The sequence below is a fragment of the Sparus aurata genome, chromosome 5, assembly GCF_900880675.1.
Source record: "Sparus aurata chromosome 5, fSpaAur1.1, whole genome shotgun sequence".
In the NCBI taxonomy this organism is placed as follows: Eukaryota; Metazoa; Chordata; class Actinopteri; order Spariformes; family Sparidae; genus Sparus; species Sparus aurata.
The window spans coordinates 19,815,317-19,838,922 of record NC_044191.1 but is presented as its reverse complement, the minus strand read 5'-3'; the positions used below and the strand labels follow the sequence as shown (position 1 = coordinate 19,838,922).

The 23,606-nt window shown below is 39.5% G+C and overlaps 1 protein-coding gene across 1 annotated transcript in view; it reads right to left on the bottom strand.

Annotated features, from left to right (window-relative positions):
* Positions 1-14,162: 14,162 nt before the first annotated feature.
* Positions 14,163-23,606, bottom strand: part of npffr2a (neuropeptide FF receptor 2a) — a 28,950-nt gene continuing 19,506 nt past the window's right edge. Inside the window, exon 4 of the mRNA XM_030418127.1 lies at positions 14,163-22,682. Coding sequence (XP_030273987.1) covers positions 21,830-22,682 — 853 coding nt within the window. The 3' untranslated portion in view covers positions 14,163-21,829. The remainder of the gene's footprint in view (positions 22,683-23,606) is intronic.

Genomic DNA, 23,606 nt, shown 5'->3' with positions numbered 1-23,606 from the left:
TACTGTAATATGTTATTTGCTGGATTAAATTTCGATGTGGGCTGTGGAGCCGCAGTATCAAATTCACATCAATCACGACATCACACATTTTATAGTAACAAATAATGTCGGACAAGAAGACTGACGACAGTGACACTTTGTCACAGCTGTTCAGGGCGACATGTCACATTGACATGTACGTGACCCATGTAATTACCAAGATTTTTTTTTTTTACTTATGAATTGATGGTTGCTGTGGTAATTGTATGCATCCAGTTGGGAATGGATAGATGTTTTCGTATTCGCAGCCGTAGCAACAGTCCATCCTAGTGGCAGGCAGCCAATTGGGCTCAGCCGGTGTGAACATTTCCATGACAGTGACTCCAATTGTGTGAGCTCCTCTAAATGAGGGTGAGTGGCTTCGAGGACACGCAAGGTTTTTCTTTTTTTTTGTCAAACTCACTGCGAGATAATGATCATTTCGTGTGGTACAGCAACTGAGATTTGACTAGTGACTGCTTGTCCTTTGTTTGCTGAGAGAAGAGGCTGACAGGTCCTTTTGCTCTCAATTAAGATGGAAAGAGGCCCTTTCTCCTTCGTCTGTAATAAACTCTCCATGCAAAGGCTGATGACTTTGTTTTCTTTCAATTTTTTTGTTTAAAAACTTGCTTATTATTATCATTATTATTATAAAAAAAAAATACTTTTTCTCTGGTCTCTACATGTATAAACTGGTCCTCCCTAAGCCTGCCAACTCCCAGAATGAGGAAAGCAAACGATTCCTGCAAAAGTCTCTGCAGCCCACCCACTGGTAAGATGGTGCTCCTACAGGCTGTTCAGATTCAGATCCTTTCGTTAAGTAACAAAAGGAGTCATTTTCATGGGCCGGCCTCCTCTGCGCGGTAATAGGAGATATCCAAGAGAGCAGTGTTCATCCCGAGGTGAAGTTCGGTGTGTCCAGCAGTGAGATATATTCTGTCCCAGCTACAGAACAACAGAAGAGACAGTGGTTGTGTTTAATTTTCAACTACAACATGCCGGCTGCGGTTCGTGTTAGCTTGTATGTGTGTGCTAACCACTTCACATTGGACTGCTTCTGTAACGAGGGTCAGTACAAAGCTGGCTTTGCCTCGACACTGACCCTCGCAAAAGGATCAGTACCAACCATACGGGACCCAGCAACTGCACCCAAGCCACAGGTAATTGTCACCACTTTTTGATAGCACTTACAGTTGCCTGCAAGTATGGTGAAGTCAGCTGGAAATTGGCTAACTAGTTAGCTCTGCTTCAGTCCGCTATGCAATGGCGTTTAAAGCGAGTTAAATGTTAATATTACGATGGAGCTTGGTTGTCACAGTAAAAAGTCTGGAAACGTGCAGACTGGAGACAGAGACTACGCGAACAGTGTCCAAGAGTTTGGAGACTGTGATGGAGACAAACACAGCTTTCGCTAGCTATTAGCCATTAGCTACATGGTAGAAACTGTAACAACACATACTCACAAACTAATATTATTCAGACACACTTACCATTTTTTAAACGTCCTGCTGCAGCCGCAGAGTCTGTATCTCTTCAGGAGCCTCTCCTTCTGGGTCCGATTCTGGGTCAAACTGGTATAGTTGAGTGACAGCATCTTGGCGAGCCATAGCGTTACATCCACCATAAACATTAGCACATGCTACCGCTAGCGTAAGCGGCATCCACTCCCTGAGAGGGACATAGCAGGCAAGGCAGGCGTTGACAGACTGAGCTTATTTGCATTTAAAGGTACAGTCACAGAAACAGCCTGCTCTCAGTAGAGCTCACTTGAGCAACTTTTAGACAGCTGAAATTCAGGACCACAGATGGGTTTGGGACAATTCATATCAAATACAGTGTTGTTGGACCTCTGACAGCTGTGTGAAATTGATGACAAACAGTATAATATAGAACCTTTAAGTGTTGCACATGCGCAGTGCAGACCAGGAGATCAGTAATGTTATAGCATTTATTTCTATATCTTTTACTTCACTCTCTCTTTCAAGCTCAACACTGACTGTACAATGTTCGGTCTCTGCTTTAAAGGCGACAGATGCAAAAGTATGTTTGTTCCAGTTTCCTTAGTTTCAGTGCATGTCACACAATTGCAAAATGCTTAAAATGAGCTGTCATGTTGTTAATTGTCATGTTTCCATCACAGCTGATGGGAGTTGGGGCCGATGTACACCTGTAATTCCTGCAGGGGCGTTTGACATTGGAGTGAATGCTAACTGTACCTTTTTCCAGTGAAGGTGTAGTGGCAAATATAAACTGGGTCATGATCATGCATATACATTTATTTGAGAAATACAACTTACAGTTGTGTGCTAACAGTGAATATGAGCCTGATGTAAGACCAAGGTCAGATACTCCCTTTATAATAACAGGGCTGGAGTGAGGAAGCAACAGGTGACGCCGCAGCCCACCCAAGGCCAAGATAGAGGCCTGGGTAAGACACTTTGCAGCCATTAGGGAAGATATTAAATAATATTAAGATGAAAGTCTTGCGTGATCATGACGAGGGGGGTGGTCCAAGAGGGGCGTTGGTGACACTGACCCCAGATATAAAAGGGGGTGATCCGGGGAGATTTCTCAGTTGCCCCGGGGTACCTCATGGATTTATAACTTTTCTTGGAATAAACACCTTTTTGAACTGAAGACCTGCTGCCTTGTCTTTGATTTGGACTTAGGCTCTGGAGCTGTTTTGGGACTTAGTCCCTGGAGCGATTTTGGGACTTAGGTTCTGAGCAGTTTCACCTCTGGTCTGGACTTAGGTTCTGAGCGGATTTCTCCTCTGAATGGGACTTAGACTCAGAGCTGTTTGTCTTTAATTTGGATTTTAACCTATGAGCAGATTTACAAGGTCTGATAGTGGAATAATTGACGGATAAGGATGGTAGTCCCCCAATACAAAGGCAAAAGCCAGATGTCAGTGGGTGTTCGTGGGTTTGTGTCCAGTGGGAAAGGGGTATTAATTTTTTCAACCAAGATGACTGAAAAATGGATATTCACACTGGTATTCTGGCTAAATCTTACATTACAATATGTAACCTCACCTCACCGTGCTCCAAAAATCATCTGTTATTGTTGGATTTAATAAGTGATCAGCCTCACACACCGCAGAATGCATGTAAAAAAAATATATATATATTTTGATGCTCACTTAAATGCAATTTTTAGTGGATCACAGCAGTTAAGCTCACATCCATCAACTCTGTTGCAACCCTTTTTTATGGTAAGAAATTCGTCATGACAGTATCAGCGTTCATAATCCACACACAGTGGCCTCGGTGGACCATAATGCAATACTTAAGGTGTGGCTGCAATCATAAATGCCCCAGTGCTCATTAAATATTCATGTCTTCTTGCATCAACATTTTATTGAAATGGACAGCTTTGTTTTCATACCTAGGGAGTTGTTAAATTTCATTCAGGGAGATTGATGTGGGAAATCAGTGACTGATGTAGTGGTCTATAAAAAATAAATTACAGCTCATTACGAGCCATATCTTCGGCATGCTCAAAGATGACATCAAAGCACCTGGGTATAGATTTTCATCATCAAAAAGAAAGATACAAGCTGCTTCACTATAAAAAATTATAAATCAACGGGGAGTACTGTTCTCCTGTTGTCTCAGTGCTCAGATGACTCCCCTGCAGACTGGGAGGTCTGGCATTGACTCTCATGCTCATTGGCAGTAAACTGTGGTCCATTGTGGTTTTTGTGGTGGGCACAGTGTTGTGTGTCTACTCAGCTGTGTTGTCATCGGGCTGAAATTCACCAAATATATTCGGGCCAGTGTCTCATTTCATTCTGTCTGCCTCAACTGGAGGATAAGCTCACACTTTTTCAAGTCTTAAAACAATAGTCAGGTGCCCTTGTGAGCATTAGAACAGGTCTTGCTTGCATCCTTCTCTTCTGTTCCTACTGCTCATTAAAACATCACTTCCTGATGGGATTTCAGTGGATTCTTCAACAAGAATCCATTAATGTGTCAAGAATACTTGGCCATGCTCCTGGGTGAAATGGACATGTATCTAGATGACATATCATCCCCTTTTTGACAGTTGACAGGATACACTTGTCAGTAAATAGCTTTTTACTTATCCAGCAGTTTACTATTCATTTGTCGTCATGTTTCTGTCCACTGAATAATGTAAGCCCAATACATATATATATACCTGTTTAGCTCTGTTTTAAGTCATGAAGTAAATATTTAGCTCTTTAGCTGCTTAATGCTCCATTACGTCTAAAAGCTACCTCTAGCCATCTCTAACTGATGCTGCTGAAAATGACGCTATGAGAGCAGTGAGAGTAAGCAAAAAAGGTCAAACTGGCGGCCGGAGAGTTAAACAATGAGCTCAACTCACTATAGAGCTCCATAGAGCTGAAGGGAGTTGATTTGAGCTGTAATTCTCTGTCGGCTCATTAAAAATATTGATAACAGCTGCCTTATGACATTTTTATGTAGAATCATTTGATCGTTGTTAAACGTGGCTCATCAAAACTGAATCGTGACTGTGATTGTAAACTCCACTGGCCCCAGACTGAATAGTCTACATGGGAGTGTCAGCTGGGTTGGGAATCCTGCTTGCATGGCTGCTTTGACTTCACACCATTAGAGCTGGTGCTCATCCGCTCGGTTTATCAATTCAGCCTCACTGCACCGAGCCCCCCACCCACCCTCGTCCCCTGCAGCATAAAGCCTCTCTTTAATCTGGGTTATTAGATGAACTGTAGTGAGCCATGTTACTATACTGTGTCTAAGTCTGTTATGAAGCTTCACTTGTATTAGTGGGAGTTCAGTAGAATTACAGAAAAGATAACCCTGCAATGCATTCCTGGTTTGAACTCCTCTTAAAAAAAAAAGCATGTTTTAATTACATTCATTATATTTTTATGAAGGTAATAAAAGGGATCAAAAGAAATGTTTGCAGTGTGAAATTATACACACAAGTGATGAAACAAAATACATGCAACATTATACAATTGGCTTCAAAAATTAGTTTTAATTTGATAACCATGAATCTGTTATGTTAGCTCAGCTCAAGTGTAAGACATTTGTAATCAGATAATTATATCAAATAGCATGAATGTAAATTTAAAAGGCTGGGGCGTGTACTGAGAGAAGGATTAAGGTTGGATTTGTTATGCGCACCAGGGTGCTCAGTTTTGATGTCGAGGAGGAGTTGAGCGTTCAACCAAATCCTGACGGCTGTGGGTCGCGCACGAACAGCTGAGGTAATGCAGAAAATGGGATAATGATTATGCAACACTGCCACAATTTTTACAGAATGTTGCAAATTATACAGCTGTGCCAGAATCTTTACTCTATCTTGTTGAAAGAAGTTCTGGATTCAGAAGTTCATAACGCCAGATCATAGATAAGATCATAAGGCAAAGATGATGATAATGATTACTGGACTTGGATATGAGGAGGCAAGAGGCAAGGCTGTCATAGTTTAGTGTCTTGTGGTTCTTGTGTTTTCTGTTTTCTGTTCCTGTGTTCCTGATCCCCTCGTTAGTGTGTCTATGTATATAGTTTCTGTTCTCCCTCATGTCTTTGTCAGTTCACTCCATCATACTCCATGTTTCCCCGTGATGCCCCCATGGTATGGCACCAGTTTTTGCATCTTATTGTTTCCATTGATTTTTGTACTTTGTTTAAACTCTTTTGTTGATACTTTGTTTTTTGACTTTTGACTTGCTTTTTGTTTGTTCGGATTCCTTGGGTATTTGTACATTCAGCTTTGCTAAATTCAAAACCTGCTTTTTGTCCCCCCACAATCCTGCCTCCCGTGTATGTCTGCATTTGGGTCCTCATCTAGTACTCCCCATAAATGTAACAAAGGTGTTCCATGGGATTTTGCAATAACCATACAATGCTATTATTGTAATCTAAAACTGTAGAACAAGTAACAGAAAAGGGGTCTTAATTTACTATTTGCCATTACAGAGGCAAATTCTGTAGACCAACCTGAAGAAAAATCTAGATAGGGAACCCAGTATTTCACCATTCAAGCAGGTGGTGTTAATTTGTGACACACCAAATGTGAAAGCCAATGTGAAGGCGGGTAACAAGGATAACAATGGATCATTTTCTTGTGTGGAGCAGTTCAGCAGTTGATGATGTTCATAACTGACAATGTACCCACATGTTTATGAACTGGTGACTCCACCTATCTGGCTGCCAATCAGATGTGACCTGAGGGTCATCTGCTGCACATGCCAGAGCTCTAAACATCTGCACACCTGCCTGACATATCTACCAGTATTCTCAAGTTTTATCATAAGAAATAATTTAATTTATAATCTTAAATGCATGCACATATTAAAATGTCAGTCTTCTTACTGGGTTACTTTGGTAAGGCTAGCCTAATCTGTTAGCAAAGAAATAAACCATATTTAGTTGGTCAAAATTGGCTAATGGACATTAAGGCAAGTTAATCTTAGCCAGCTGTAATGTACACTGAATTAAGCCCAGTTCTAGAACTAAAAGTTCCAGCTATAAGTTAACTAGGATATATATCAACCTGGTTAATGCTAATTAGTTGAAGAGAGCAACTTCAATACCAAGACAGACTATGAGCAAACAGTTAACCATCGGTTGTAATGCCCTTACATCCTAAAACGTCTGTTCGGTGTAACATGATTTTGAATTAAAGCATTTGTTTGAAAACTATTTGAACACATTTGCATCCGGGCGAGCTGACATGCGATGCACTGACCATCATGGTCACACATGTGGTGAACATAATTTTTCATACCTGCTGGGAACCTGACATTTATTTTTGCATAAATGCTTCAAGCTGTATGAAATGGATGATGTATCCTTTCAAAGATGTGTGTCCTTGTGTACATGACTTTATTTTTATTAGCTGCAACACATTTAGTTGGGATTTATGGCAGAGCATGACAAATCACTAATGTGGGAAAGGTGTTTAATTTGAACCAGGCAACAGTTTTCTTCATAACCTGCAAAAAATCTTGGACATTTGTTATTCAAGGCTATCTTGCTAATTGGAAACTTTGTTTTTTCTTTTAAATTAGACAAGGGTTGTTTTATCAGACGTCTTGCTAATGATCATGCCTCAAGTCTGCTTTCCATCACGGAAAAAACACACATAAATGCATAAACATTACATAAACATACATACAATAACTTTTTGTTCAGCTAAAATACCTGTTCACCTGAAAAAACCCAGAACAACATACTCAATTGAAACATGTATTGAAAAGCAAAGTAAACCTTTTGTAAATCTCATGAAGGCTCCACATCCGCACTTTCTTCCTGCACTCTGTTGCAGCTCTGCTCAGAGACGAGGTCAAGACTAAATCATACAGGATCACATTATTTTGTAGTATATAATTGGTAATGGCTTTTAAAAGACCCTATATACACGATTCAGACTCCTTCTGCAATTCATGGTGGTTCATCTAACTTCCATTAATCAGATCTTCTTATAATAGGAATTTTATATCAGCTCTACCAGTATTATAGAATTCAGATCTGCACTTTTTTCTGAACTCCTACCCTTTCCTCATCTGTCACTTAATTTCTTTAGAGAAGTTACATGAAGAAAAACATTCTATTAATGAAATACAATCAGATGTGACCAGAAAGGATTTCTGACTGAACTGCGAAGGAACACTGTGTCGAAAAAATCATAACCTTAAAAGATGTTTACTTAATGTTAAACTCATTTGAAATGATATTTCAGTTACTTATTTCATTTTTCATTGTTGTTATATTTGTTTGATTCCTCCGAGTGCCACTGTTGGTACGTGTACCACAGTTTGAGAACAGTAAAGCTCCAGTCAATCCGCCAAATTTTTTTAAAAACTGCCCTTTGTGGTTTGTAAGACATGTGTATTTTCCGTATTTGTGGGTTTGGTTTATGTTTGCTCTGTCTTCTAGGTTCAAAAGGGCACCAGCTCCAGCACATCCCTTTGAATTATAAAACATGACAAAACGACTTTAATATTGCAGCCGTTTCATTGAATGAGGTCATACGGTATCTTGGGGCATCGCGGTGTCATCCATCGCTGTTTCGGGAGCACAAGAAAAAGTTTCCATCCACTGAGTCTATTAATGTTTTATCAGTTGGTGTAAAATGCAGCTGTACAGAGCTGTAAGTGGGTTCCTGAGTGGTTCAACACTCAAACAAATGTTTTTTACTCCTCCTCCCAGGTCCGTTGCTAACTAGCTACAAATCAGTGCATTTCCAGTCGTATATGTTAAGACAGCAATCCATTCTTGTTGACGGTTTACAGGTCATCAAGGCCAATAATTGACTAAATCACACTCAATGACTTGAGTGCATAAGGTGCAAAAAAAGGGACGATTACAGGGATAAATGGGCTCAATGAGGATAAAAGGAATAAACATCACACTCTTTACAGGGGAAAACACAAAGATATTTGAGCACCTTCCAAATACCCCTGCTATTCTTTGTAAACTTATTTTAGTTAATGATTTGAGTGTTGATGAGGTGACTGAAGATACCGAATTAATTTGAACTTGTATCTTGGATATTTTAGAAAAATAAAAATGAAAATGTGTCTCATTACATTACATACAGTACACATGGCTTTTTAAATCGTCTGTAATTTATAAACACAGTTCTGCACATAATTTGAGTCTGAGGCACTTTCACACAGTCCTGGACACATGCAATGGAAACTCTTACTTGATATTTCCCTTTCTTTTTTTGCTTGCAAGTTGTGTCGGAAAAGGGCGAGGTGGCTCTCAATGACAATCCTTTACCAATTTGTTCAAATTCGCATCGCTTTTATTGCCGGACCAGGCAATGTGTAAGGAGCACAAATTTCAAAAGGAGCATTTTTGAAAGCCAGGTTGACGGCAGCAGACGGTTTTGTACATTAGGCGAGCACATTCTGTTCTGTGAATACTGCAAATATACATTACATCGATTAATTCCAAATTCTGCTGCAATGCTTTTAATAAAGCTGTTCCACAAAGCAGAACAACAAACTCTGTTGATGCCACATTCAGCAAGCTGTTGAAAGAGCCTCCAGCAGACCACCGTTATAAACAAGACGTTTGTAAAACTCTTGACAGGACGCCTCCATCTGCAAACAGTATGAGTTATTACTCTGGTGACTTTTTGGGGAATAAAATCACAGTGATGGTGGAGACTGAAGCCAAGCAATACTAACTATTCTGTTGAGATATTGATTTTCAATACTTGAATACCTCACTTTGATACAATACCTTGAAAAATATCTTTTTAAAAAAATATATATATTGTTACTTCAACCAAAGTGGTGTGATTGCAGGGATTAATGCAAGGATCTTTGGGAAGGAGTTTACAGCAAAATATAATTGAGCAGTTCTGGTGTTTTGACAGTTAGAGTGATACAGAGCTATTTAGTTTGATATTGGATTATGGTCTTGATTGGATTAAAGGTGGACTGTTGGGCAGTTTTCACTTTACAGAGTGTCAGGCTGCTTTCATTTTACTTTGACCAATTTTATTTCAATTATATTGGTTTGACTGTATAACAATGGAGAATGTAGGCTGTATGCCTGCTGGAGGGCGAGCTCTCCCCTGCTTGTAAATTAACTGTGTGGTTTGATGTTTACAGTATATAATCCTGCAACCGAGTAATTTGTCTGCCCAGAATGACTGAAAGGAAGCCGCTAATCTTCGCTTAAAGAAAATGTTTTCAGAGTTAAGCGTTGAGGTACTTGTTGGAAGAGATTCACAGCAGATGAAGCTAAATCTGTATCTGTTTCGCCGAGCTGGTGGTACAGCTTGTGATATGTAGCCTACTGTAGACAGGTTTACTCTCCTTATGACTGATTATTTATTTATTTATTTATACAAACACTGATAATACCTAATATTTTGCTTGATGAATTGTTCTCCAATTAAAGTTTTACCAAAATGGAATGATGTCCTTGGATTATGAATGATTTTGATCCTCTGATGGGATGAAAGTCATAACCAGCCCTCATCAAATGGAATGAAATCTCTTTCAGATTGAGCCAGTTAATTTCTGGTGGAATTGCACATGCGCTTTTGTGTCCTGGATGAGATCTTGATTTTGGAGGTCACTCACGCCGTTGTTGCTTTGTCGATTGTATTCCGCAGAATGCATCCAATTGTGGAAATTGCACAGACAGGGCCACACAGGGAAGGCAATTTCTTGTAGGTCTTTGTTAAAGGGTATTGTGGCAGACATTTTTCAAGTTTCTCCAACAGTGATGAAAATTCCTGACTTTGTTTATTTGCCCTGACCGAGTTGCTAGTATGAAATTGATTGTACTGATAATTCTGCTCAAAAATGTTACCAAAATGCTGATATGGTGTTAAACAATGATCACTGTGGTTCAGTGCTCGCCACAGGTCATGCTAGATCCTGTTCGTTGTGGCATCTTGGTGCAGTTTCTCCAGGCCTAGCTGGGCAGTATCTGCATATCGGACACGGTTAGCTGCTGCCTCTCTAGCTCCTCCAGCGCTCGTTTCCCCAGGATGCTGTTTGACTCGAGGCATCAGCTTTCCCTCCTCCTCAGCACTGTGGCTGGGATTGTGCAGTGATGAGGAATCACTCCTAATGTTTACAGTTGTATTTTAGACACAGTGGCTGCATGCAGACATACTTGCTTCAGCTGCGGTTGGTTATCTGATCGGCTGTGGCGGTATTCAACTGCATGGTGTTCAAAAAAGAGGGTTGGGGTTGATGTTTAGCCAGCGAAGACTTATCTGTTTGCAGTTTTTATTTTCCCACTTGAAAGCACAGCTAATTCAAGGTCAGCCTAATGACCTGGCAATAAGATGGTTTAGCTTTGCTGCATTGCCTTTGTTTAATGCATACCAAAGTCATGCTGAGACCTATAGGGCAGCAGTCATCAGCTCTTTTAGTTAGCTGGAGCTTTTCTATGGCCCAACAGTTGCACATCACACACAGAAATAAGTACACTAATTATGGTAACTACAAGGAACATTCAGATTCTGTTGATACTAGCACCCCTCTGGACAGAAACGTGATGATCGGTTGTTAAGATCTTGATAGCACGTTCCAGCAACACATACATTTGTTTTGGAGGCAAGTGACAGAGAGACCGCAGGATGGATCGCAACAAGGTACATATTTATATGTGATTTTTATATGCATTATATGTGATCAGAGTAGAGCACAGGCATTAATGATAACTATAGAATGAAAGCAGTCTTTTTGCTTATGGTCTGGTTTGCTGTTACAGGGTAATTTCTCATCATCAGAGGGATCACAACACTATTTCATAGGTTGATATGACAGAATACCCGCATATTAATGAGATTTCACCTGCTGAACATTATGCTGTAGCTATATATTATTATTATTATTATTATATAGCTTCACAGAGCTGTCACATCTGTACAATTTACTATTCTACCTCCATTTGACTTTATGGCACACTGCAATTTAGAGATCTCAGCACTAATATAGAGAGACTGGAGCACCCAGGGGACTCCTTTGCAGACAAGGAACATCCCTTCTCCATGCAAAAAAAAAGAAATTCAGGTCTGATTCCATTGTCCATCTCCTGACAAATGGAAGCTGTCTTCTGTGCTGAGGCAGCAGGTGGGCAAAGGCCACTGGATCGTCTTTGACTTAGTTTAAAACCACCAAGGCAGAATAACATGATTTCTGTCAGACCATTATGGTAATTGGAGTGTAATGGCTTGATTCAAAACAGCTTCTTTGGGCAGGGTTGGACAGACAAAACGCTCTCTTGGGAGGAAAAAAAGCTTACCATCATGGCTTGACATCAGTTGCTATTTGCTCACATGGTGGCAATGGCTGAAGCTAAAGATTATTTGAGTTTTCAATTGTGCTTTCATGAATCTTTTAGTCTAGTTTCCAAAGTAGTGAAATGTAACCATCACACTTGTCCCTAATTTTCCTAATCACACCCCCAACGCCAACCCTGACATGACCTCAACCCCAAAACCCCACAATGTGCAATTTAAGGAAGATTTATTCAAGGTTTTGTCTATCTTGCTTCTTTCAGAAGCCAACATCACATAGCGTTGCTGTAATTGTCCGCCCTTTGTACATACGCTGACTTACCTCTCCTTTCTTCCTCTTCCTCTTCCTCTTTTTTTTTTGATATGTGCCTATTATTCAATATACCCACACTAATATGCAAAATGTTAAATGGTTCACATTGTAAATTTTAAAGCTAAACAACAGCACGTAGCATTGTCATGACTTTACAGGAGCATTTGGGTCAAAGTCCACACTCACAGTGCTGTTAGTCTGGCTGTCGTCTTGTCTTGTTGCTTGATAAACTGGCAACAATATTAACAAAAAAGTTGTGTCAAATGATGCCTTGTAAAGACCGTTATCTATTAATCGACTAATCATTTTTAGCACCAACGATACACTTTATGACTGAAGACTTAAAACCTAGTTTATCAGGTAAAATGATAGCAGACAGAATCAGATCGTAAATGTTTCAGTCTGTGGGAGGTTGGTTTTTAGCTGGAATACACTCAGCTGTACGTAGATTGCTTTGTAAAGCCCACATAATTGTGTGTATAGTTGGAGAGACCAGCTGTTCATCACGTAGCTTATGTGTGTGGTGCAGATGATGTCATTTTTCTTCCTGATCTGATGTTATGAGATCCATTTATGCAAATCAGAGAAACAATATTAAGCTCATCGAGGTTCCTTGTTTACCCAGTGAGATGTTGATGGAGCCTCTCAGTCATCCAGGTCTCGGTACATCTAGGTGCTGTATCGTAGGCAACTGGACTTGTTTGCCCAGTGAAGAAAAATGAGTAGCTGTGGTCCAGACATGGCTGCCAGTAGTCAGTAGTTTAGTGTCACAAACCATAATCTTAGGGTTTAACAAATCAAGATCTGTGAAACAGAGAGGCCCAAATATTTTAGTTATACTGTTTACTGGCTTATAAATTAATTGAACAAGATGTAACAACCTTTTCATCGAACTGCGTGACTCAGTGCATTGTATGATTCCTTTTGGGTGAAAAATGGAGCCATGATGAATGGAGGAAATGAACTGTAATTATTTTAATTTCTCTGCATTATGTCACACAGTCGTTTCCTTGCCATTATGTACCAAGGCTCTTAGTCTGACTGCAACCTCACGACACACGTCAACAAAAGCTATATTAGCATTATAATTCATATGTTAAACGCGCTGGGTGAGGGGATCTGCTCCAGGAGTAACAGCTGTTAATCAAATCAGTGTGAGGCAGATTTATTCAATATGTTATTATACTAAAATTTGACAATCAAACATTTATATACTTTTGCAAAATCCATCCAATCTGTATTAAAAGTGTCATCTAGACAGAGCTAAAAATCTTAGCTGGAAAGGCTTTGAGAAAGAAAAATACTTTTATAGAAACCGCTGTTAACAATGCAGCAACCTTCTTTTTTTTTTTTTTTGGCATTTCATGACCTTCCCATTTTTAGCGCCATGGATAACTGCCAAAAGCAGCCATTTTCCCTGCTGGTAAGAGGAAGACCCTTGAAACCGAAGTGAGTATCAAAAAAATGTGCTGTGAGGAAGCAAATTATAACTCTCACAAGCTCATTGAGTTCAGATCACATCTTTTCCACAGAAGGTTGTCAATTTCCAGTTGCATTCACTGACTTCTGTGCAGCAGCTGCCCTACGGTGAAGCCCCTTCTCTCAAGAAGCATCACCAGCCATTCCTTTTTCCTTCAGTCTTCATGTGATCCATCTGGACTTGCTCCTTGCACGGCACTTCAAAACCTTTGCCTGTTTTATTTTGTTTTTGTTTTGTGCCCAGTAGTTGTGCTACAATTAACAACTGCAATTCTGAAATTCACAAATGTATTATTCAAATTTAGGCTATACTACTCATATCTTTCCTTTAAAATATGGGTCAAAATGGTGCCTAAGCCATCAGATTATGTGACAATTAACCTCTTTCATTAGAATTAAATTTAATTACTAGGCAGCTCTGTAGGGTTATGGGGTAAATCAGCTTTCACAGTAGGTTGCCATACCTGAAACTTTAGAGGAAATGCAAAACCTTACCTTATATATACTGTAAGAAACATTATATCGCCGGTCAAATGTTAATTTACAATGAGCATAAACTGCAATGTGTTGCATAGTTTCTTTGTATTGTTTGGCCAGAGAACTTTGCCAGAAAGAGATTTTAGTACTTTATTGTAAATGAGTTAAGACCAATATCTTTATTAATGACCATTAGGACATTTTGCTGTTCACAATAACATATATGCACCCTCTCACACTTTGGGCACATTGAAATATCTCTTGATAACAAAGGCAATACAGAAATTAGCTTGACATTTTTTAAAAGCATACAAAGCATACTGCAATAGTTTTTTTTTTATTATTCTACATATTATCAAATAGGAAATACACTCAGTGAGCAGAGAAATGAAACATTTTCCCCCACAGAAGACCATTTATTCCTCTACAAGGTCTGACAGTTATCTGTCAAAGTTCATCCACTCATAAACATTATGTATTTCTCAAGGAAAGACTGAAAACTGTATTGCCTCTTTAGGAATCTTTCATGAACAGAACATAAGCCTTGAAAAAGACATAGATTTTACATCCAGTTATGATTTGAACTTGTGAAGCAAATGAAAATCTCATCATCTTCTTTTGAAAACACATCAGATCCTGTTTTAAGACAGCAGTGTCCAAAGAATGGTTCGACATTCATGTGAAATAATCTCAATGGGTTTACCATCATAATTTTCTCATATTTCTTCATCCTTGGGTATGCATGAAGATTTGCTGCTTGTCTTTGTCATTTATGATAGTAAACGGAGAGTTGGGGGTGGACTGCTAGTTAAACAAAAGAAGCAGTTTTAGTAAGTCACTTTGGGCCCGGAACTTTTAATGGCCGTGCTCCACCTTTTCTTTTTGCCATTTTATGGATTAAAGGATTCACTGATGAAAACAATTGGCAGATTAATCGTTTATGAAAATAATCATCAGTTGCAGGCAACATTTTTGTTACCTGGATGTTAAAGGAGACTTGTTTTGTTCAATCCTTCTGAGCTTTCACAAGGACCAAAAGTGGTTCAAGTTGGTTCTAAACAGGGGTCTGTTTTTCTCGTCACTGAGTGTATATACATGGAACAAAAAAGGACAGAAAGCAAGCACCAAGCTTTACAACATGGCGGACTAAGAGGAAAGCAGGAAATAATTTTTAAAAAATAGCTTGAGTCAGAAATCGCTCACTATAAAGCCTATCATGTGTTGGTTGTTTGAGACATATAAGCCATTTTCTGGTCCTGGCTCCGTGTTGAAAGTAATTTCTGTTGTGGTACATGGCGCTTTGAAACTAACCATATGTCCCAAATTTTTAGGTTATGCTGCAGGGTAGTGTCAGAACGATTAGGGTATGTACTAATTATCACTGCACAACTGGACACCACTTGGCAAAAAGCACTGAGCAGACTGAATAGTGAAAGATCTCAGGCCCAGCCTTATTGTTCCCCTGGAGATAAATGACACATTGGGCCCTTTCTCAGAAACAAAAAAAAAAATCAGAATAACATTGTAATTTATAAAAACACATAATACAACAATAGGAATTGTCCGATAGAGCCGTGTTGACCTTCTCTTAGATATTGAAAGAAAAAAAAACTCTTTCAAAGAGTGAAAGCACCATGCCAGGAGGAATTCAGCGCACAGATGTGGCTCCTTGTTTTTATCTTTTTCACCACAGTGAAAGAACATAAATGTTTGTCCCGTCCACATTTCTGAGCAAAACTGCAGTAACATGCAATACATTTTAGGAGGTTTATTTTGCTTTGGCCAAGATTCAAATGATCTCAGCGTTTCATTTGAGAAATTGCTACGTTTTTTTTTTTTTTTTTTAAACAATACCGTATAATCTGTAAAATGGCTTCTAATTCATAAATGCTTTTTCGGAACAACTGGGTTGTAAAAGAGGATTTGGCCTGAATAAGTCACTAGGAGACATGGTTCTTTTTATTCTATTCTGCTTCCAAACATCCTGGGTGAATCACTCACTGATATTAACATGGACTGACTGTTCACTTCATGAGAATATTTTATTTTACCAAGTACTTAACATTGGATGCTTGTTAAATTATTCAATTAACATAAAATATCGGGCATCACGTGAGTTGTGTTTTTTTATAATGGTTTAAGTGCTGGTGTAAATCAATGTGCAAGATTTATTTAACTGCAGATGCCCAACTAGAAGTTCATTAGAATACAACACAGGCAAGCTCCCACGGACAAAACAAACAATAAGCCATATACAAACACACAGTTTGAAAAAGAAACCACCTTTCTCTTTGGTCACTTGCCACATTAAAAGAGCAATAATCCACTCTGAACTGCTCTGATATGTGAACAAAAGAATCCAGTCGGAGGAAATACTTCTTCCACGCTCCACCTCGTCTGTTATTCTCATCTGAATCAGAACACCTCACTGTGCATTGCTTACATTATGGCCCCTCTACATTTCCTTGCAGAGTCAGCTACCCTTTAGTACTCTCCCACAAATGCTCTTTCTTTTTACTTTTAGCAAATATTGTAAGGCCACATTCAGACCGTCTCGTGGCCTGTGTGAAAATAAAACACAGCTTCGCATTCATTTGAAAAGGAGTCTGTTCAGTTACGCAGCTTGGACGGCGAGGCAAGGTCGCCCAGGCTCGAATTTTGCTTCAACACGATTTCACATGGCACTGGGTGACAGAATTTCTACTTTTTACCTCGAAACCATCAATTCCAGAGTTAGAGAGTGTGTCTGTAGGTGATATAAACCATTGTGTTGTGTTCTGGCTAGTAATAGTTTTGTAATGTATGTCGTTGTCTCACACTACCAAAACAACACCCCCTGGTCAGCACAGCTCCCTGCAGTGTATAATACGGAGCTGTGAAAGAACATACTGTATGTTCTCAAACTGTTAGATTGCTGTGTGTAACATAGACACAATATCGTGATTAATTAATGCTCTTTTCCTTGATATCATATTCAGTTTCTTGCCTCTATCAGGCAAACCGAATAAAGCCACTGTATGTAAATGTACATTTTTAATCATTTTTGATCTTGTGTAATTAAATTTCAAATTCCCTAGTTGTATAGCAAATTACGGCAGATTCTTTGCAGAGAAAATATTAATTAAGCGAACGCCACAAAGCAGTGGCATTAAAAGCCTTTGTTGATGCTCAGAACCCTGACTATAGACCATGTAATTATATTTTGTGCAGACAATCACAGAGGTAAGAGATAATGTGATGAATAGCCCTTCACAAATAAAATAGGACACCATTAACTCTCTCACTCTCTATAGAATATTACGTCCTGTAAAACCTGTAGCCAACATTTGTGTCCCAACAAAGAAATCTTTAAAATTGTTGTTCAACATTATTTCAGAACATGTAGGAGAAGACACAAAAAACACACATGCTAGTACACAAGATATTCACATGCAGACTATACAAAGGTAGTCTCTAGTTTCCAAAGAAAGTTCACAGTAATTAGTCCATACATACATACTTGAAAACTGAAGCAGACATAAAAACATTTTTCACCACAGGCACCATAAAGTACAACTTCTTTACATTCAGTGTTAAACTTCTTCTTCACATCTTCCCTGTGCCAAAAGTCTCATGAGCAATGTTTCAAATGCTATCTTGAACCTTGTAGTGTTTAAATTACTGTAGATACCCCTGACGTCTTTGGCAGGAATAAGTCAATGCAAATGGCTGCTTAAAATCCATGGAAATCACCACCGCTGTTAGAAAACAGACAACAAAAATACATTTTTTGTTTTGTTTTGTTTTGATTTAAATGACAATTTTTGGTCTTACGGTGTAGAAATGCTGAATTACAAGCTGAAGTTGTGAATAAAGCAGGGCACTAAACCTTGTTGCTCCCATATGAGTAAGTACTGATGCCTTTTATTAGCACTGAGTTAAAACAGATGATTGGGGGCACCCAACCCGATAGGTCACCTAGTAGAGCTTGTGTCTTTAGTCCTCAGCAGCGGCATCAGTTTGATTCCATCAGAGGCTTCTGGCTGCATGCCCTCCCCCCTCTCTCTCTCTCTCTCTCTCTCTCTCTCTCTCTCTGTCTCTCACCCCTTGACACTTCTAGCTGTCCCAAAAAATAATGATTTCGATTGTCAAAAGTTGCCATCATGTGGTTGGTTTGATTCTTGGGACTGCTGACTTATTATTTGATTAGTTTGTTTCCTCATCTAAATCAGGAAACTTTAAGCTGTTTTTAGTTTGGCTTAGGTTGTTAAATGATGGAAAGGGTTTAAACATACATTTCTCCAAATATGGCGTTGGCAATGCTATCATCTTTGGACCAGTACCAACACATTTTCTTTTACAATACCTAGCCAAAGCTGCGAGGCTAACAGAGCAGCAAAGTGACATTACTTTTTTTTTTTTTTTTTTTTTTTCCTAATTCAGACTTGTAAATGAGGCTGGGTTTCTACTTGCTGGTCCCACTTTGGATCCAGGTACTAAATTAGTAAAATACCTAATATCTCAAGTTCATCTTAAAATTTCAGAAAGCTAAAACAAAGTAAATCCAGTGAAATCGGACTAAATAAAATTCAGTTTAGATTCAATTAATGGCTGTCAAACTCACAGGCATGACCTGTGGGCCACAGTGCTTTGCAGCATACAGAAAATCACTTATGGATGCACTCAGAATGCTCAGTAGCTTATAGGAATTACATCTAATTATGAGCCAGATAATATGAACAAGGTCTCCAGATTGTCAGTCAGCCAAAAAATCATGGGACAGTAAAATCTCTCAGAATGTATAATAGATGGGAACACTCACTGCAAGTGTTCAATGAGGAGCGGTCAAAGCAGGGTCACATAGGGGCCTCTCTTCGGTATGTGTCAGACACACTGAAAGGGAAGCCATGAACCCTTTTAGCAGCGAGGTCAAGATCAGAGCACATAAACATGGCCCAGCATTATAAGCACAAAGAACTGAATACAGTTAAGAGGCTAACAGGTGTTAGAAAAATCTCTTAGCTATCACATCTTGTGCCATGTTGGAGGTCCTCTGTGGAAGTCGTTTGGTGATCCCTGTGCTGTTTCTTAACTTAACAGTTTTTTGTTTTTTTTATCAGCATTTAGACTGACCTGGTCTTGGTCTTACTCCTCATCATGTGACTCAGTTAAGTCTTATATGTGTCTGTGTGACCTCTGCAAATCTCATGTGACACCAAAATGACACATGGGTTAAAGTGCCTGAGGCCCTTTCAGTCAATAGAAGGGATGCAGCCATTTGGATGAGTGTCAAAAGGGCCAGATATCCAATGACCTGGAGAATCTTAGTGGACAACTTGTCAAGATTATAGGTATCCGCTTATGACAAGTGTCACCATTAAGTGCTGGCTGAGACATATTTTTTTCCCCCAGTGTGAGCATTAGCAGCGCATAACTCTCAGTGACTCAGACGAGTAAAATCTGCTGTTGAGGCTGGAATGTTTATAAATTACTGTATTTATGTATTTATCCACTTTGAATGAATTTTTAATGATACATGGAATTACTTTCTGACTTTGTCCTCACACCTCTAGAGAGCCAGAAGAGCAAAAACTCTGTTTAGTTCAGCTGCTCTGTGTTGTAATGCAGCCAAATGCACAACATGTTTGTTTACACTTGCTTTTTTGTTGTTGTTGTTGCCGTCTGATAATTAGTATGAAATGGAGTCCTGGCTCATACCTTAATGACTAGCAGTCGTTATCAAGCTGCTGCTTATTTTATAATCACGAAAAATAAACACAATTGCAGGTAAATGAGAGCAGCCTTGCCCTGACAAAAAGGTTGTAGTAATCAGCCAAGAACAGTCAAAAAGCGTCAGCTACCACACGGGCCGCTGTACTTCTGCTTGTAACACAAGAAACGTCGGCAAAAAGCGGCCATTGTTTTCACATTTGTGTAGAACGTGTGATGGAGCAAACAGATCTGATCACACGTCCAGTTACATACCACTCATTACAACCACAACTGTACTACAGGCCTGTAAACAAACGTATATATACTATATGGCACGTTGTCAGTTTTCAGAAGAGACTGCCAGGTTTTTTAAGACTCAACCTTGCTACTGAATCTATCACACTCTCTGTAAAATGTGCGTCATTGTGTGCATGTTATTTATAGAGATAGCATGTGACGGCCTTACACTGCTCCTCAACAGTGCGTCCAGGTTAGCCGTACTGGTGCTGATGATTCTTTCTTTTTTTTTGTACACAATTTTTACATCTAAATCAGCCATTTAAAGTTTAAAAATGCTCCCGTCCAACAGAAGAGATTCAAAGTTTGTAAAATACCTAACCAAAGGTTTTTTAGTACACCACCCCACAAAGACAGATTCACATTATCACTTGTAATCTAAGCTTCAGACTGAGTGACATATACTTACACCAGACGATACATGTTCTGGCGTCAATGCAGGCCCTCTTGTTTTTCCCAATTTCTACATGGGTCATCTGCACAAGACTGTTCATAGAGAGATAAAAAATGAAATGACAGCAAAACACTTTGTCGTCTGAGATTTACATGGCACATTCATAACAGGCTCATGAGATATCATGAATAAATTAGATTAAATTCAGCATAGTTACATTTTATGTACGTATTTGAAGAGCAGATTTCAGAGTGAAAGCATGGATGAAGAGTTCATTTGTATGTGCAGTATATGCTTCACGTACAATACAATCATAGCTTCCCTGCCCGCTCTGCATGAAAAGGCCTTTCAAGCCTGAATGAGAAAACTGATAAAACCGTGTTATTATTTGTGTGACCTGCAGGTCTGGCCCTTTACATTTGTGTTCACAGTTTATCTGGTTTCCTGCCTTTCTGATCTGATATCATTTTATCACTAGGGGAAGTTTTAACCGGCTAACAACTAACAATGGCTTGTGTTAGTCTTTTTCAAAGAAAAGGTTCTGCATTTCAACAAATATTGACCATATTAATTGTTCAACAGTTAATTACTTGCCAATGGCGAGACATTTAGCAACTTCTACTACAGCAGTTGCCATACTGCATTTGGCGTGGTGTTAGGAATCATATTTGCCAATATTTTTAGTTTAGCCAACGAAAAACAAACAACAAAAAACTATGGTGTGAAAAGGAAATCATATTTTAAAATGATTTCTTATAATATGGACAGATAAGACCGCTTTATCCAATAATTCAGACAGAAAACCAGTGGTGCAGGTTTCACCTTTTTGGAAAAACTGAAAAGATCTTCTTTGAAGGCAATGAAACAACAGTGACTTCCCAACTGTCTTCACTAGACTGCCATATTTTCTTATAATTATATATTTGTAAAGAATTGAAAAAATTTTCTAGTAACTCTAAAAAAAAAAAAAAAAAAAAAATATGTTTAATACTGTGAAGTAATATAAGTAGCCTAAAAAGCTGTTCAACCGCATGCTTTGCAAGCAGCAGACCAGCTAGAGACTAGGTTGCATTGTCAAGGGTTAGTTATATTCAGTGAACTTTAAAAGTATGATTTTCAAATGGATTGCCAGTGCTGAAGAACCTTTGATTATCAAATGAACTTGGGTTTATTCTTTGTAGTCTGTTGGACAAACTGCTGACAGGATGATTTAACAGGATGAAAGCCTTGATCAGTTCCTTAAATTCAATATGCCTCTGCAGAGTTTGGTTTTCTAAAATGTAAAAACAGTTGTGGGAATGAAAAACATTGTGCTTTATGATCAGCACAGTGGAGGCCTTTTTTTTCAAATAATGAGGCTTGTTTCTTTGTAGTGTGAACACCTTTACTTATCACCTAGAAGACTGTCTCTACGTGTCACCTCAAATAGACACTGCTGTCACACCTCCGCTGCTGCAAGATGCCTTCTCCAGGTCCTCCATGACCAAGTCCTGTTCAGTGACATGGTTGAGACGCCTGGAAGTGTTCTTATCTAAGCTGTTGAGGGAAATGGGCTCTAGGGAGGTTTGTGCATTGTTAGCTGGGAGCACAGAGTTTCCCTGCAGCCTGTGTGAGTAGGTTTTCCTCCGCTGTCCGTCGGCCGTGCACAGGCTGAATTTGAAAATAGCTTGAAATCCTCTGCGGAAATTCTCGTTGAAGAAACCGTAGATGATGGGATTGACGCTGCTGTTGAAGAAGGCCAGCCAGTGGGCAAAGGGGTAAATGTAAATGTTGATGATTCTGTACTGCTGCTCAGTCAAGCTGGCATAGTCGCTTAACATCATGAGGGTCCACAGAGGCAGCCAGGAGAGGATGAAAAGCAGAGCAACTATAAGAAGCATTTTAATCACCCTTTGCTTTTTCTTTGACACAGTGTGGCGGTTGTCGTGGCCCGGCTTTCCTCCCGTTGGGACGGCTGTTTTGAAAAGCGTAATGCCAATCCGGGCATACATGATCACGATGAGGGACAGAGGAGCAAGGTAGATATTTGCAAACAGGACAGTGGTGTATATCTTCCTCATCTCCTGGTTTGGCCAGTTCTCTCTGCACCAATAAAACGGGCTTGTTTTGTTGTCGTAGCCCAATAACACCCGAATGCGGTGCTCCTTGGTCACTTGTAGCATCACCCCAGAGGGACACATGATGGATACGGCCAGAACCCAGATAATGACGATTATCAAGGTGGCTGTGGATATGGTCAGCTTTTGCTTGAATGGGTAGACAATACATCTGAATCTGCAAAAGGATTACAAGAAGAGACTGGATAAGAAAGATGCAAGGTGAAATTGAACCTACTTTTAAATATTGTTTTTCCACAAGAAATTGAGTGACAGTAAAGAACATTTACTTTAAATGGTACAACATTTTATATTTAGAGTTACTGTAAATCATCCAGGCTCTTATCACATGGAGGGGATGTTGTCAGGGACCACAGAGTCCTATGGTAAAGAGGTGCACATGAGAACAAGCATGAATTTGCAATAGCTGCTACTAGCTAGCACAGCATCGACTTGTTCATGCATTCACATGTGCACAACCTCACAAACACTGACCTCCATGGCAAATGTCAGCCTCTGAAATATCACATGAAGAGATCACAGCTGGGATCAGCTGTCTTTCACCTATAACACCTGTAGATACTTGTGAAGAATTTGTGTCTGCACTCTGCACACATGTGCACTGTGCTAACGCTAATAGAGGCACACAGTTATCAGTACGGAGAAGCAGTGTTTTCTCGGCAGGTGAAATTTGCGCCTGTTCAGGGGGCTCAGTGAACCCTAAAAAAGTATGAAGGGACTTTTTATATGTTTTCAAAATAATAGTAATACTAAATAATAATAATAATAATAATCTCTCTATAAAAGCAAGGAATCTCTGTCTGTCTGTCTCTCTGTCTGTGTGTTCCTCAAATATCTCTGCGGATCAGGATCAGACTGACCTGAGACTTACAACATGGCTGTTGCGTGGTTCAAGGGTGTGCGACTTCGCATTTGTTTGGACTGCAATGATGCCGTTAATGCTTTACAAATTCGCAAGCGTTGTCCACCAGAGCCACCACAGTCACATGCGCACCACAGCCAATCACTGCAGAGCCCACCGTGACCCCCCACCTTAAGAAACAAGCGGTTTTATACCTGCAGCAGCGCGAGCTGGACCGGG